The 17379-nt window shown below is 34.9% G+C and overlaps 1 protein-coding gene across 4 annotated transcripts in view; it reads left to right on the top strand.

Moving 5' to 3' along the window:
- WNK3 (WNK lysine deficient protein kinase 3) overlaps positions 1 to 17379 on the top strand; it is a 168468-nt gene that overhangs the window by 44038 nt on the left and 107051 nt on the right. For all 4 annotated transcript variants that reach the window (XM_070501994.1, XM_070501995.1, XM_070501993.1 and 1 more), the window contains exons 3-6: positions 10099 to 10271; positions 11041 to 11261; positions 11969 to 12126; positions 15194 to 15282. In XM_070501994.1, coding sequence (XP_070358095.1) covers positions 10099 to 10271; positions 11041 to 11261; positions 11969 to 12126; positions 15194 to 15282 — 641 coding nt within the window. The remainder of the gene's footprint in view (positions 1 to 10098; positions 10272 to 11040; positions 11262 to 11968; positions 12127 to 15193; positions 15283 to 17379) is intronic.

Below are 17379 nucleotides of genomic sequence, written 5' to 3'. Positions count from 1 at the left end.
AGAAGGCTGAAAGTGCTTTGGTGAAACGAGACTCACCTGGTGGGCTCTGGGGGCATCTTGGGAAGAGGAGCAACCTCTCCGGAGACTGAGACATAAGTGGGGGCCATTGTTCTGACCTGGTCCAGGCAGGCTGACACAGACTCCAGTGGGCGCCATTAAGGTTCTTCCCTTGGCCTGTTAGCCCAGGGGTCTGCCACGCCCACTAGAGCACAGATTTAATCCAGTTCAGCCAGGGCAAGCTGCCTACCCTAGAGACCTGCTTACCTAACAGCAAGCCCTCAGGCTATTTTTCAGCCTGCATTGACTGGGTGCCTTGATCCTCTACAGGCAAGCAAGGGTGTCTGCCTCTGTGGGGCAAGGCCTGTGTGAGGACCAGGTGAACTGTGGGGGGTGTTGGTGGAGAGGTGGGGGCCTCTGCAGTGGGGTGTTGGGGTCTGCTCCTGGGGGTCGGGAAGTGTGCATGGACCAGGACTGTGTTGACAGTGTCTGTGAACATGTACGGGATGGGGCTTATCAGCGGCAGAAGACCTGTGCTTCACAATCAGCCACACAGAGGATCAGCCCCACCTTGCTAAACCTGAAACATGTAGGTGCTCCCATGCCTAGGGCCAGCCCCACTCAACTGCACTCCTAAGAGAACTGACAACAGCCTTGTAGGCCTGAGGCCTATAGCAACTGTAAGCCCCTGAACCTAGCAACCAGCTACACTGGGTACCAACCCAAGTAAGAGGAAAACTGCAACAGGACTGTGCTGATAGATTTTGTAGCCAACGTTACTGAGGCTCCCCAAACCGGATTTACAAACAGCTGGCCAGGGAAGGAAAGACTAGACTCCCTGGGTACCTGCAGTAAGAGCAACCCTGCCGCAGCAGAAAGACACAAGTAGCTCACAAAGGGGTCACTCCTGGATCTTCTGAACTGGTGACGAGTGGGAAGCACACTGCTGGGCCTCATAAGGCATCTCATACATAAGGCCACTTCTCCAAGATCAGGAGACATAGCCCACTCACCTAATACATAGAAGTAAGCACAAAGAAAGAGGCATAATGAGGAGACAAAGGAATACTTTCCAAGCAAAGGAACAGGACAAAACCCCAGAAAAAGGTCTAAATAAAACAGAAACAAGCAACCTACGCGACAAAGAGTTCAAACAGAATCTCATGAGGATGCTCACAGATATGGGGAGAAGACTGGATGAACACAGTGAGCACACCAGCAAAGAACTGGAAGATATAGAGAAAAAAAACAATCAGAAATGAAGAATACAATACTGGAAATGAGAAATTCACTAGAGGGACTCAATAGCAGAGTAGAGGAAGCAGAAGAACGGATCAGCGAGCTAGACGAAAGACTAGAGGAAATCACCCAAGCTGAACAGAAAAGAGACAAAAGAATTAGACAGAATGAGAACAGTCTAAGGGAACTCTGGGACAATATCAAGCATGCTAACATTCGGATTATAGGTGTCCCAGAAGGAGAAGACAGAGTCAAAGGGGCAGAAAATTTATTTGAAGAAATAACAGATGAAAATTTTCCTAGTCTGAGGAAGGAAACAGACATCCAAGTTCAGGAAGCACAGAGAGCTCCAAACAAGATACGCCCAAAGAGGCCCACACCAAGACATATTATAATTAAAATGGCCAAAATTAAAGACAGAGAGAATCCTAAAAGCAGCAAGAGAAAGGCCACAAGAGACACATAAAGGGAAGCCCATCAGGCTATCAGTGGCCTTCTCAGCTGAGACCCTACAGGCGAGAAGAGAATGGCACAACGTGTTTAAAGGGCTAAAAGGAGAAAACCTACAGCCAAGAATACTCTATCCAGCAAGGGTGTCATTCAGATTAGAAGGAGAGATGAAGGGCTTCCCAGACAAGCAAAAATTAAAGGAGTTTATCACCAAGAAAACAGTTCTACAAGAAATGCTGAAGGGACTTATTTAAGTGGGAAAGAGAAGACCACAAATAGGGATAAGAAAATTATCAGAAACAAACAAACAAACAAACAAAAACCAGACAATAAAATAATTGGTAAAAGCAAAAATATAGTAAAGATAGCAGATCGACCACCTATGAAGATAATATGAAGGTTAAAGGACAAAAGTACTAAAATTACCTGTTTCGTTGATTAGAGGGTAATGGATGGACACACACAAAACAAGACATATTAACCTACCATCTAGATCTACCTTTAACATTGATCATACATTTTAAATCTTAAGTAATAGATTACTCCCAAACAATGTGTAAATTCAAAATGTACCCAAGGAGAAGTAGAAAAGTTGAATAAGCCAGTTATTAGAGAAGATATAGCAAGGTGATTTAAGTTCTTATTTTTTTCTTAATACTGGGACATGGAGGCATCTAGGAATATGCAATGCAGCATTGTTTATAATAGAGAAAAGTTGGATCAGCCCAAATGTACATCAATGGGTGAATGGATAAATTGTGGTGGAATTATATAATGACATCCTGCACAATAGTTAAAACAAATAAACTAGAACTATACATATCAAAATAGATCATTATAAAAAATATAGTATTGAGCAAAACAAGTTGAAAAAGGACAAATACTGCGTGATTTACCACCTTTATTTAGTTTTAACAGTTGTAAAATTATATTGTTTATGGATACAATCATGTACTTTAAAATATTTAAAAAACTTGCATGGATTAAAAACCTAATTCAGACAGTGGTTATTTCTGGGAAGAGAAGGAAGGGAACAGAATCAAGGATGGGTATCTAGGGGTCTTCAACTATAGTTGTAGTGTCTCGTTGAAATGGAAGCAGATTTTGCAAAATGTTAAAATTCAACAAAGCTGGTTGTTAGTAACTTATTCTTTATGCTTGATTTTTTAAATAATTTAAAAAGAGAAAAAAACACATCATGAGCAAGTGGATTCAGAGCTTGATTTCCAGGTAACCTTTAAATGACAAGTGATTCCAATGTTAACACTACTTAACCCCAATTAATTTCACGAAACGGTCTAATCTTAATACCAAATCCTTATATCATGCAAAAAAGAAAACTATGATTTAATTTCACATGTGAATGTAGATGTTAAAATCCTCAGTAAAACATTAGCAAGTAGAATTCATCAGTGGATCAAAAAAAATAATATGCCACAAGTAGGTAAGCTTTGTTTTAAGATTTTTCTTTTCTGATGAGGAAGATTGTTGCTGAGCTAACAGCTGTGCCAATCTTCCTCTGTTTTCTATATGGGACGCCTGCCACAGCATGGCTTGATGAGCAGTTTGTAGGTCCTCACTGGGATCTCAACCCACAAACCCTGGGCTGCCAAAGCAGAGTGCATGAACTTAACCATTGTGCCATCAGGCTGGCCCCTGTTTTAAGATTTAAGACTAGTTCTTTGTCAGGAACCTGTCAACAAACCATATGATATCAGTAGGTGTTGAGAAAACATTTGATAAAATTCAGCAGCCACTCCTAATTAAAAAATAAAAGTAAAGTAGGAATATAAGGAAATTACTACAACATGTTAAACTGTTTGTGAAAACAAAAACAAAACTCAGTAAACGTTCTAAGTTTTGAGATAATAAAACTATTTTTATTAAAATACCATAAAAGTCAGTGATGACTGTTATCAGAATTATGTTTTTCAATATTGTTGTGGATGTTTTAGTAAAATCAATAAGATAAGAAAATAAACTACAAACATTGTGAAAGAGATAACTTTATCTCTTCCTGTTGATGAAAGAACGTAATAACTGGAAAATCTCAATCTCATTATAATATGTGCTCTTTAGAAGACCCCTAGAGAGGAAGTTAGAAGGTATAGGATGACAAAGTGGAGGTCCAAGCCTTCTTTTGTATACTAACTTTTTCAGGGAATGATTGCCTCAAGACAGCAGAGCAAGAGTCAAACCAAAGCCCACCCACCCAAAACCAAAACCAAATAAAGACATTACAAGAAAAGAAAACTACAGACCTATATCCTTCATGAACATAGATGAAAAAATGTTCAACCATGACATTAGCACATTGAATCCAGCAATATATAAAAAGGATAACATATGATGGTTGTGAGGAGTTTTCCCAGGAATGCAAGGATTGTTCAACATTTGAAAATCAATGTAGTTTGACATATTAACAGACTATAGAAGAAGAAACATGATGATTTCAATAGATGCCGAAAAAGCAGTTAAGGAAATTGAATATCCATTCATGATAAAAAACTCAGCAAACTTGCAATAGAAGGCAATCTCCTTAACCTGATAAAGGGCGTCTTTTTAATAAAAAGAACCGTATAGCCGACATCATACTTAGTGGTGAACGATTGACAGTTTTTTCTCTAACAAGGTAAGGGTGTCTGCTCTCACAACTTCCAGTATGATGCTCTCATACCAGAAGTCCTAGCCAGTGAAATAAGATATGAAAAAGAAATAAAAGAAATGCAGATTGGAGAGGAAGAAATGAAATTGTCTTTACTCACAGATCACATGATTATGTAGAAAATCCCAAGGAATCTAAAAAAAGATCTTGGAACTAATAAGCGATTTTAACAAGATTGCATGATGCAAATTTAATATACAAAAACCAATTATATGTCTATATACTAGCAATGAATAATTGGCAATTGCAGTTTTTTAAAAGTATCATTTACAATAGCACCAAAAAAATGAAATACTTAAATATAAATATAACAGAGTATGTGCAGAATCTGTATGCTGAAAACTAAAAAAATACTGATAAAAGAAGTCAAAGAAGACCTAAATAAATGGATTGGTTGGAATACTCAATATTGTTAGGATGTCATTTCTCTCGATATGACCTAGAAATTCAAGACAATTTCATCAAAATCCCAGCAGGAATTCTTTTAGGTGTTGACAAGCTGATTCTAAAATTAATATGGAAAGGCAAGGAACTAGAATAGTTACAACAATTTTGATAAACAAGTACAATGGTGAAGAATTCATGTTAAGTGTTTTCCAGACTTTTCTAAAGGTACAGTAATTAAGATATGCATGGTATCGGCAACAAGATAGATGCACAGATCAGTGGAGCAGAATGGAGTTCAGAAATAGACACAAATAGAAATGGTCAAGTGATTTAAAAAAGAAAAAAAGTGCAATGGCAATTCAGTTTAGAACGGATGGTCTTTTCAACAAAAGGTACTGGAACAATCAGATATGTGTATTCAAAAAAAAAGAACTTTGACTTAACTCTCATACAAAATTTAACTCAAAATAGATTATAGACCTAAAAGTAAAACACAAAACTGTAAAACTTCTAGAAGAAAACAGATGAGAAAATCTTTTTGATTTTTGGTTATGCAAAGAGTTCTTGGCTATAACAACAAAAGTGTGATCCATTAAAAAAATCAATAAATTAGACATCATAAAAATTAAAATATTTTGCTCCATGAAAGACACTGTTAAGAGAATGAAAAGATAGTCCACAGAGTGGCAGAGAATATTTTCCAATCACTTATGTCACAAATGACTTGTATCTAAAATTTGTAAAGCTCTCTCAAAACTCAACAAGATAAAACCCAAATAAAAAATGGACTAAAGATTTGAACAGACATTTCACCAAAGAAGACAGATGTGTGGAAAGTAAGCACGTGAAAAGATGTTCAACATCATTAATAATTAGGGAAATGGAAATTAAAGTCATAATCTGATACCCCCAATACGCCTATTTGAATGGCTAAAAACCAACCAAAGAAATCTGTGATAGTACCAACTGCTGGTGAGGATGATGCACGAAGAGAAACTCATATATTGTTGGTGAGAATACAAAATGGTAAAACCATTTGGGCACTTTGTCAGTTTCTTGTAAAGTGAGTACCTTATTCTTTATGCCTGAATTTTTTTAATTTAAAGAGAAAAAACACATCATAAGCAAATCTATTCAGAGCTTGATTTCTAGAAAGTGATTCCAATGTTAACACTACTTAGCCCCAATTAATTTCATGAAACCAGTGTAATCTTAATACCAAATCCTTATATCGTGCAAAAAAAGAAAACTATAATTTAATCTCACATGTGAATGTAGATGACCATATGACCCATCAATCCTACTTGAAATATTTATTCAAGAAAACCTATGTTCTGGGCCAGCCCTGGTTGCCTAGTGGTTAAGTTTGGTGTGTTCTGCTTCAGTGGCCCAGGTTTGGTTTCTGGGTGCAGACCTACACCGCTCATCTGTTAGCGGCCATGCCATGATGGCGGCATACATAAAAGAAAAAAAGAGGAAGATTTGTATTGGATGTTAGCTCAGGGTGAGTCTTTCTCAGCAAAAAAAAGAAGAGGGGCTGGCCCGTGGCCCAGTGGTTAAGTTCGTGTGCTGTGCTTTGGTGGCACAGGGTTTTGCTGGTTCGGATCCTGGGCGCGGACATGGCACCACTCGTCAGGCCATGCTGGGGCGGTGTCCCACATGCCACAACTAGAAGGACCCACAACTAAAATATACAACTATATACTGGGGGGATATGGGGAGAAAAAAGCAGGGGAAAAAAAAAGATTGGCAACGGTTGTTAGCTCAGATGCCAATCTTTTAAAAAAAAAAAAAGAAAGAAAGAAAGGAAACCTATGTTCACGCAAATACCTGTACATGAATATTTATAGTAGCTTTATTTGTAATCACCCAAAACTGGAACCCACCCAACTGTCCTTCATCCAGAGAATGGATAAGCAGACTGTGGTATATCCATAGATGGAATACTATTCAACAATTAAAAGCAACAAACTCTTGATACTTGCAGCAATATAGATCAATGTAAAAGACGTTATGTTAAGTGAAAGATGCCAGACTCAAAAGGCTGTATATACTTTCTTCCCATTTATAGGACTTTCTTGGAAAGGTAAAATTATAGGAATAATAAGTAGATCAGTGGCTTCCAACTTTAAGGGTGAGGAGAGGGTTTGATTATAAAGGGATGGTGCAAGGGAGTTTTTTGGGGGGGAACGATAGAACTCTTTTATATTTTAATTGTGGCAGTAGTTGCATGACCTTATACATTTGTTGAAACTCCTGGAACTGTACACCAAAAAGTCATTCTTACTAAATGTAAATTTTGAAATAAATATGTGTTTCAGGAACAAAGAAGCTGAGAGAATATCAGCTCTTTCTCTTCATAGCCGCCCCCCACACAGAAAAAATCTTACTGAAACTCTGGACAAATGGAAAGATATAAACCATGTTCTTTTTTTTTTTTTTTTTTAAGATTTTATTTTTTCCTTTTTCTCCCCAAAGCCCCCCGGTACATAGTTGTATGTTCTTCGTTGTGGCTTCTTCTAGTTGTGGTATGTGGGACGCTGCCTCAGCGTGGTCTGATGAGCAGTGCCATGTCCGCGCCCAGGATTCGAACCAACGAAACACTGGCCGCCTGCAGCGGAGCGCGCGAACTTAACCACTCGGCCACGGGGCCAGCCCCTAAACCATGTTCTTAGATGGCTTTTAGATGCCAGTTTTCTCTAAATTTATATATAAATATATATATATATATATATATAATTCCAGTTAAGATTAAAAGAGATTCTCTTTTATTTTAATTGGAAAAATGATCTTAATGTTTGTATGTAATATAAATAGATGAGAATAGCCAAGAAAATAATGAAGAATAGGAAGTGACTTGCCTTATCAATTATTAAACATACTGGAAGCCACTGCCATAGGAATAGAGAGATTGGTGGAAGGAAGCAGAACTCAGTATAGCTGGAAACTTAATATAAAACAAACACGTTCTTCAAGTCAGTGAGAAAAGAATAGTTTAAGTGGTGCTAGCACAATTGATTAACCATCTAGATGAAAATAGTGCATGTACAGAAATGAATTCCAGATGGATTAAAAATTTAAATATAAAAGATAAAGTCTTAGTAGACTAAAATTTAGATATTCATATAATAGATATTCAATAAAGTAAAAGACATTGCTGAATGACTATGGAGTATACCAAATGATCATTATCTGAAGAAAAGACTCTTCCATGCCAGTCATCTCCCCTTAATTCTCCAGATGAAACTGCAGTAACTCATTTGTGTACCCGTTGAGTCCTTTCCCTATGTATTTAAATATGTACTAGAAAATGTAGCATTGTTAAGCATGGTTCCTTTTTATGTGCAAAGTATCATGTTGTAAATTTTTTAATATTTTACTCAACAGTGTGTCTTAGAGTTCTATCCAGATTAGTACACATAAATCTATCTCATTCTTTTAACTGTTATTTGTTTATAACCAAGTTTAGCATACTGTCACCCATTTGATTCTGGGCAGTTTACTTAACCATCCTAACGTCAGTTTCTTTATTTGCAAAATAGGGATAACAGTAGTAATGCCTATCTTAAAGGGTTGTTGTGGGGACTAAATGTGTTAATATATATAAAAATTTTAAAACAGTGCCTGGCATATAATAACCTTTGTTATTGACATTTTGGTTGTTGCCTGGCATATAATAAACTTTGTTATTGACATTTTGGTTGTTGCCTGGCATATAATAAACTTTGTTATTGACATTTTGGTTGTTTCTGATTATTCACAATTAGAAACTGTGCTACATTTAATATCCTTTTACATATTTCCTTATACATATCAAGGAATAATGTGAAGAAAGTAACCAAAAATAAAATTACCAGAGTTCTAGTGTGCTGCTTTATTAGGGTTATTATGAAGTCTTAACAAAAAAACTCCTTAATGGAAGTCTTTTGCTTCTATTAAATTACCATTTCTTCTACTCTCTTGAGTTGCATAAAAATATATTTCTATAAGATATATGTTTTTTAACTTTAGAAAATCTTTTGTTTGAACCTTCTCATATTTCTATCACTACTATCGATTATTTGTATATTTCTTTTGTCATTTTGGTGGGATTGAGGAATGGAGGGGGATTAATTTAATATGTTGTCAGCCATCATGAAATGGAAATCATACCTAAATTTTTAACTAGCATACTTGATTGTTTCTCTATCAACATCAAAACATAAAATAGTTCTATCACTCCCTTTTCTCCTGCTCCCCCTTGCACAAGACAAAAATTGTTTTTATTCTTCTTTCTCTATTAGATTTTAAAGAAATATTCTGGAATTTTCATTCCAGACTGTTCTTTTTGCATTATGTATCTTCTGATTACTGTTCAGAAGATTCATTCAATTTCACTAACTACATTAGCCACGATTACTTAGGTTTAACACTAAGTAGGCATTATTGGAAATTTCTTAACTATATCTTGTATGCCACACTCTCCTTTTCTACCACGTTTATTTGGCCACATTTTCATTGCAATTCTTTTAGTAATAGTTTCAGAAAGGGTGGTATACTTTCTGTGTTCTTGTTTTCGTGGAAATGTGTGTATCTTTCCCTTATAAACTTGATTGATAGCTTGTCTGGGTTCAGACTTTTAGGGTTCTTAATCCTCCTTCAGAATTCTGTAAACATTGCTCCTTTGACTTCCAGCGTTTGATGTAGTAGATTAGAGGTCCAAAGCCTGTTTGAAGGTCTTTTACTGGTTGGTAACTTTATGTTTCTGTCTGGAAATATGTGTGGCAATTTAGATATTTAACCAGAATAAATGTCTAAGTGTCTAACATTTTGGTTATTCCTGCCCTGACATTATAGGTCCTTTAGATGTGGAAATTCAGGGATTTCTTAGGAAAACCCTCCTATTATCTGTTTTATTACTTTTTCTCATTTTGAGAATTGTTTTTCTTTGCCAGCTAAGGAAATTTTATTCTTTATTTTTCTAGTTTTTTGAGATATAGTTAACATATAACAAGGTGTAAGTTTAAGGTGTACAACATAATGATTTGGTATATATATATATATATTGCAAAATAATTATCACATAAAAATTTAGTTCAATCCAAGATACTGCTTTTCAAGGTATTTGATTTATTATGCAGATAGGTTTATAACAAAGTTTAAAATGTAACAGCTGCTGCATTGCCGTATGGGAGAAGTCAAAGTAACCAACTGACAAAGGATATCAGTGATTATATAGGTCCTGAGAAAAGAATTCACAGGTGAAAATGCATGTGTACATACATACTAAATACAATAAAATAAAGCACTCATTTGCGTGGTGTTAGAAATGTGCATGAGAATTTTTAGACTTTAATTTGGAACTTGTTCCTCCATTTCAGGACCGGAAATTAACCAAAGCTGAGCAGCAAAGGTTCAAGGAAGAAGCAGAGATGTTAAAGGGTCTCCAACATCCCAATATAGTTCGATTTTATGATTCCTGGGAGTCTATATTAAAAGGAAAGAAATGTATTGTATTAGTGACTGAACTTATGACATCAGGAACCTTAAAGACGTAAGTTGATCCTGATAGTGCCAATGGAGTTTTATTTGGAAATAATTTTCAGGAGTCATAAAAGTTGTTTGTACAATAACACTACTTGATTAAAGGATTTATGGAATCTGAATCTAGTGACTATGTTTTACGGCAGGTTAAAAAATTAGGATGTTAATGAAGTTCGTTAAAAAATACGATGTTGAGAAATTAATATTTATGGAGTATCATAGAATTTTAGAATTAGAAATCATTATAGAGATAATATAGTGTCATTTTGTAAAAGATAATGAAAGGCTGGGGATGTGGCCAGGTTTACAGATCTAATGAGCTATACTATGTAATTCTAGTCTATTGTTTTGTTTCTGACTACAGTTTTTCATTTGGTGGTATAATCACTTATTTGTAGCTATTAAATGTGGGATATACTTTTTCTGTTTCCTAGCATTTTTGCACTAAAATTTTATATAGTTAAAACCTCTGGTGACTCTATATAAGTAGTTATTAGGAAGTGGAGAAGGACTTTCTAAAATTGTGCTGCCATTCCACAAAAGGCCACTCTGAGTGGAATGATTCTTGTTTTGATTAAAAATGCTAAACTTGGTAGGATGTCTTCTCTAAGAATGAGGCCTTAGATTTAAAATTTGCCGTAACAGATAATAGAAAACACCTTAATGATGGCAATTGTAGTACATACAATATCAGCTAGCTTCCGTGATTTACCCTGATAGTGCTCATACATTAAGCTAGGTGTGTTTGTTTACATGTGGTCTTTTGTTTCTTTGCGTAGGTACTTAAAACGATTTAAAGTCATGAAACCAAAGGTCTTAAGGAGCTGGTGCAGGCAAATTTTAAAGGGATTGCAGTTCTTGCACACTAGGACTCCTCCTATTATTCACCGGGATCTGAAGTGTGACAATATTTTCATCACGGGACCCACTGGATCTGTGAAGATTGGTGATCTAGGACTAGCCACCTTAATGCGCACATCATTTGCTAAGAGTGTCATTGGTGATTAACATTTTATAGTTTGTTGGTTGGGTAAAGAGAGACTTGTTAATTGTATGTCTAGAACAGGGATCAGCAAACTATGGCCCATGGGCCAAATCTGGTCCTGCTGCCTATTTTTGTAAATAAAGTTTTATTGGAACACAGCCACATCTGTTTGTTCATGTATTGTCTATGGCTACTTTTGCATTGTAAGGGTAGAATCGAGTAGTTGTGACTGAGACCATATGGACTGCAAAGCCTGAAATATTTACTATCTGGCCCTTTACAGAGAAGTTTGCTGGCTCCTGACCTAGAATGTGAATTTTCTTTGAAATATCTATTGTATATTGACTTATTTTGGAGGCATCCTAGTGCATTTCTTTTGTGGGATATATTTAAGATTATGGAAAGGTTCTCAGGATTTAAGAAAAAGGGTTTACTAATTCAGAAAAATTTGAATAACTAAAAAGAAGGATAGAAATAAAAATAGATTTTAATATTCATTACCTAATCTTGAGCATTACAAATTGTACTTTAACAGTACAGAAAGTTAAGGAAATTCTTTTATGTGCTTTATATAGATACAAGTATTCAACTAATTTTATATTTATAAATTTGCTTTTAGGAAGCAGAAATTAACTCAGGTAATCCTTATGTCAAAGAGAATGTGATCTTGGTGGATAAAATTTTCTTTTTAATAAAAATGTGGTTATGGTGTTATTTTGTAGGGACTCCTGAGTTTATGGCCCCAGAGATGTATGAAGAACACTATGATGAATCTGTGGATGTCTATGCTTTTGGAATGTGTATGTTGGAAATGGCTACTTCGGAGTACCCTTATTCTGAGTGTCAGAACGCAGCTCAAATATACCGTAAAGTAACTAGTGTAAGTATAACTTTATTCTTTTTACTTCATAAATTGCCACATTTCATGTTGAAGTTAGTAAAGTCAACTTAGTCAAACCTAATTTTGGTTTAGTTCTGTATAACAGTGCTAAATTTAACATATCTGTAATGAAACAAGCTTTATATTTATGCTATATACCTATACTCTATTAGGGGTCATATAAAATGCTCTGTATTAGTCTCTTTGGGAAAATGTCCAGATATGATCTATATCCATTTGTTTGTAAAGAATTTTTAGATATTAGGTGGATTTTTTTTCCAAAGCTGAATAATAAAGATTGGCTAAATGGTTTTGAAGGTTTCTGCTAATTCTAAAAGCCTTATTATGAAAGGACATTCAAAATATACTTCAACAGATACAGTATTTGATTCCCTGCTATGAGTAGTTTTTTGTGTTAGAAATTGCAAGGAGTGAAAAGATGAGTAAGAAGTATTTGCTACTGATAAAGAGTTTACATTTTTAGTATGGCAATAATATAAGTTCACAATTAATTATAAAAATAAGAGGATGGGAGTATAGTAAGTGACAAAAGGGAGGTGGAAGCGAAGTATTAGGATTGTTCAAGAGAGGTCTGCTTCATATCCAGTTGGGTAGCTCAAGATAGGCCATGAAAGAGATTGTTAGAGTGTTTCAGGTAACTAATACTAATAGATACCATTTTAAAATGAATGCTGTATGCCACGTGTTTTCATCTTTATATCCGTCCAAGTTGGTGCTATCTCCAGTTTACACATGATGAGACTTAGAATCAGAGGTTGAGACTTGTTCAACTTCACACAACTACTAATAATGGTGGATTTTGACCCCAAGTCTATCTGGCTCTAGGTGTTTGTGTAGGGAGACAATAAGAAATAAGGCCAATATTCAGAACGTGGGACATTCTGCAGGACAAATGACTTAGTTTCTCCAACAAATCAATTTCATGAAAGAAAAAAGGTGGAGGGACTTGTTATAGAATACAAGAGACCTAAAAGTAGTGGTGAGCTGGTAAATGTTTAACAATTGATTCTCGGAAAATGTGTTGATTTCTAGCATTTGCTGATTTCCTTGGTGTAAATACTCCCACTGTGGCTGATTTCAGGTCACCAGTGTGACCTCACTGAATGCAGAGTTGGGAAGGGATGCACAGTGGCACTCATTATATAGTATTTCCACCATACAGATACAGTAGATGTAAACAACCTTAAGAGCATATATAATGGTGAAATAATTAGGGAGTGGTGTTTTCAGTATTTATTACCTTGGCTTTTAATATAATTTATTTAATTATAAGTTTATATAATTTATTTTTTTTAATGGCTAAGTTTAACAATCAGCTTGCAAAATTCCTGAAAATGTAATAGTTGGCTCTTATGAACCGATATGAGCCAGCTCTAATGCACCGTACAAGTAATGTCTGGATGTTATTTGCATCCTAATTTGAACAAAGCAACTAAAGAAGATATCATTTAGACAACTTGGAAAATTTGAGTGTGGACTGGATTTTAGATGATGTTAAGGAATTAATTATTTTAGGTGGGATGATGACATGATATTTGTTAGAGATATAAACTGGAGAATTTATGGGTGAAATGACATGATGTGTAGGATTTGCTTTAAAATATTCCAGGATAAAAACGGTGTGGGGGTAGATACCTGAAATGAGATTGACAAAATGTTGCTTGTTGTTGAAGTTGGTGATGGTTATGTAGGGTTTCTTATGCTATTTTACTTTTGAGTATGTGTGAAAATTTGTATAACAAAGAGCTGAGGAAAGAGATAAGGCTAGAATGTCTTTTTAGTTTGGGTTCATGTTGGATGCCCATAAATAGAAGAGTTTATACTTGGTTTTGTAAGTTGCACCTCCTCAATTATTTTCACCTAGGAGCAGAGAACGGCAATACTTACCCAAGGCTTGAGAATGGGTAAGAGATCAGTGGAAAGGTCTAGGAGGGCTTCTTCTATAAGTAGAATAACATAACTCCATTTTTTGAATGGTGACTATTATTTTATATTAAAGTCACAAAAATGCCATATCACAATTCAGATTTCCATCTATGTTAAAGTTTCTTGAATTTGGGATCCAAGTTAACTCCTAATCTCACCAGTTTTATCTAGTATATGATACTGGGCTGATTCTGCATCCTGTGAGGTAGTGTGACGGACACAGAACTAGTCTTGGATTGCCTCATTCCATGACAATTGTTCTATTATACCTTTTCTGCTTTTAGCTTAGTTTGGAATTTTCTGTTAAATAACTGCAATACTCTTACTTGGATTATTGTTTTAATTCCAAAACTTGTAAATTAAGGGTAATAGAATGTAAAATAAGCAGATTCAGGCAGCTAACACAGTTATTATAGGGACGTTTTGTCTGAACCTCATAAATTTGTTACTGAATTCCTAGAACTTGACAATTAGCTTGAGGTTCTCTGAATATTTTAGTATTGCTTAAGAAAAAAAACCTGATTTCTCAAAAGTGTATATATATATATGTGTGTATACATATATTTTTTTCATACATACATCTATATTGATTGTTCATTGCTTCTAGCCATTCTAGAAGACTTTGAAATAATATTGATTTGGAATGTTTGTGATAGAGAAGTGCTTATTTGGAATTTTCAAAAGTACTTTTTAATAACATTTTTTTTTCTGATTCCAACAAATGCTTGCATATTATATTTTGCTAATTGGGGTTATACTCTATGTATGTTTTGGGTTCCTGTTTTTTTCCCTACTTAATGTTACAGTATAAGAATTCTCCATGTTATTAATTTCTTTGAGAACATTTTTAGTTTATGCATAATATTAGCACATATATATCAAATAATTTATGTAACTTTGCTTCTGTTGTTGGAGATTTAGATTGTTTACAATTTTTCACTGTTACTTGTAGAGCTATGATAAAATCCTTGTCAAAAGAGTCGTTATACTATATGTATATGTTTATCTCGTGTAAAACTTGAATGTGGGTTAGTGGTAAAAATCATTATTTTAATGTGTCATGTTGACTTGGGCTTTCAGTTGCTTAATTTGTGACTAGAAACCATTTTTCTTCTCCCAGGGCATAAAACCAGCCAGTTTCAATAAAGTCACCGATCCTGAAGTGAAAGAAATCATTGAAGGATGTATTCGTCAAAACAAATCTGAAAGGTGTGTGTAAATGTAATGAAATGACATAACTGATGGATGCATTTTTCTCCTATCTTGCACCAGGTCATTTTCTGACCTTTGAATCATACTGGGTATGACTTTTGAGTGGAAGCCAAACCATATTGTCTAGAGTGAAGTGTATCAGTGCATCTTGTTTGCCATTTTAGACTTTGATATCACATGTTGAATTTTCCTTTAACTGACATTTGGGTTGTGCTTGTCTGTGTCTGTTGTGACAAGCTTTCATAACCTTCAGCCATCAGTTTAACAGTCAGTGGAACCTTCCCCACCCCTGGTTAATTTGCTTCTAACAGTTGATAGTAGAGAGCTTCTGCAGTGTCACCTTCAGGTAAGTATACTTAAATGGTTTTTTATGATAGCTAAAAAAAAACTTAACCATCAACTCACCAAATGTTTTTTATTTGACCATATGTCCTTGTGTCATGATAATGGTAAAGCTGATGGGGCTATTTTTGTTCAAGAAATAGCGTTCTAGATTTATTTGTATCACAGTTCATATTTTTCTTATGGACAACTCCCTTTAGTTTTAGCTTATTTCCCTTTAGTTTGAGCTTTGGGCAGTTGCTGACTTAAATTGGTAGGTTAGTCTTTTGATTTTTACCTCCTTATTGATTATGCTTAATATAAGTGATATGTCCTTTATAGAAATTATTTCCACCAGCATTTCATTGATTTCATTTTTATTAGTTTTCTAAGTTTAGTGTTGCATATCTGAGAATATATAAAGCCACTAAGGTAAAGCCTGTTTAATTACAGCTTTATTACAGAACATTCTTAGTGTTTGTACCAACAGGCTATATCTAGGAATATATTTTTTTAAATTATGGTAAAATATACATAACCTAAGAGTTACCATTTTAATCATTTTAAGTGTACAATTCAGTGGGGCTGAATACATTCACATTGTTGTACAACCATCACCACTATCTGTTTCCAGAACTTTTTCATCATCCCAAACAGAAACTCTGTAGTCATTAAACAATAACTTCCCACTCCTTCTTCCCTCAACCCCTCGTAACCTCTATTCTACCTTCTGTCCCTATGAATTTGCCTATTCTAGGTACCTCGTATAAATGGAATCATACAATATTTGTTCTTTTGTGTCTGGCTTATTTCACTTAGCACAGTGTTTTCAAGGTTGATCCACATTGTAGCATGTATCAGAATTTCCTTCCTTTTTAAGGCTGAATAATATTCCATTGTATGTATGTATGTATGTGTATACATATACACATACTACATTTTATTTATCCATTCATCTGTTGATGGACACTTAGGTTATTTCTACCTTTTGGCTAGTGTGAATAATGCTGCATGCACATTGGTATACAAATATCTGCTTGAATCCCTACTTTTGGTTCTTTTCGCTATATACCTAGGAGTGGAATTACTGGATCATATGGTAATACCATGTCTAATTTTTTGAAGCACCACCAGACTTTTCTCACAGTGGCTACACCATTTTACATTCCATCCAGCAATGTATGAAGGTTCCAATTTCTCAACATCCTCACCAACACTTGTTATTTTCCTGTTTTTAGCAATAGCCATCCTAATGTATGTGAAGTGGTGTCTTGTGGTTTTGATTTGCATTTCCCTAATAGCCAATAATGTTGAGTATCTTTTCATGTGCTTATTGGCCATTTGTTTATCTTCTTTGGAGAAATATCTATTTGAGTTCTTTTCTTTTTTTAAAATTAGGCTTTTTTTTGCTTGTTGTTTTGAGTGGTAGGAGTTTAGGCATGCTTTTTTTAAGTGAGGCTAAAAGTACGGTGTTGAAGTAGCCATTTTAGTTTCTATTCTGATTGTTGTTTGTACAGTATTTTAATTATGATCTATTGACAAATAACACTGGAATATTCAAAAGTATTCATAACATATTAGTGTATTGGAAAGAGCACAGACTTCAATGTCAGACTAAGATTCAAATCTGAACTCACACTTAGCCATTGTGATCTTAATCAAGTTACTTAGCTGTGCCTCTAAAGAGGTATTATTTTGATGATTAAAAGATAATGAATCCATATAAAATACCTAGCAGAGTAATAAGTATTTAATGAATGGTGTCTTCTGCTG

The sequence above is a fragment of the Equus asinus genome, chromosome X (genome assembly GCF_041296235.1).
Source record: "Equus asinus isolate D_3611 breed Donkey chromosome X, EquAss-T2T_v2, whole genome shotgun sequence".
Lineage (NCBI taxonomy): Eukaryota > Metazoa > Chordata > Mammalia > Perissodactyla > Equidae > Equus > Equus asinus.
Note: the sequence above shows the minus strand (reverse complement) of the source record. Positions and strands in the feature narration are given on the sequence as shown.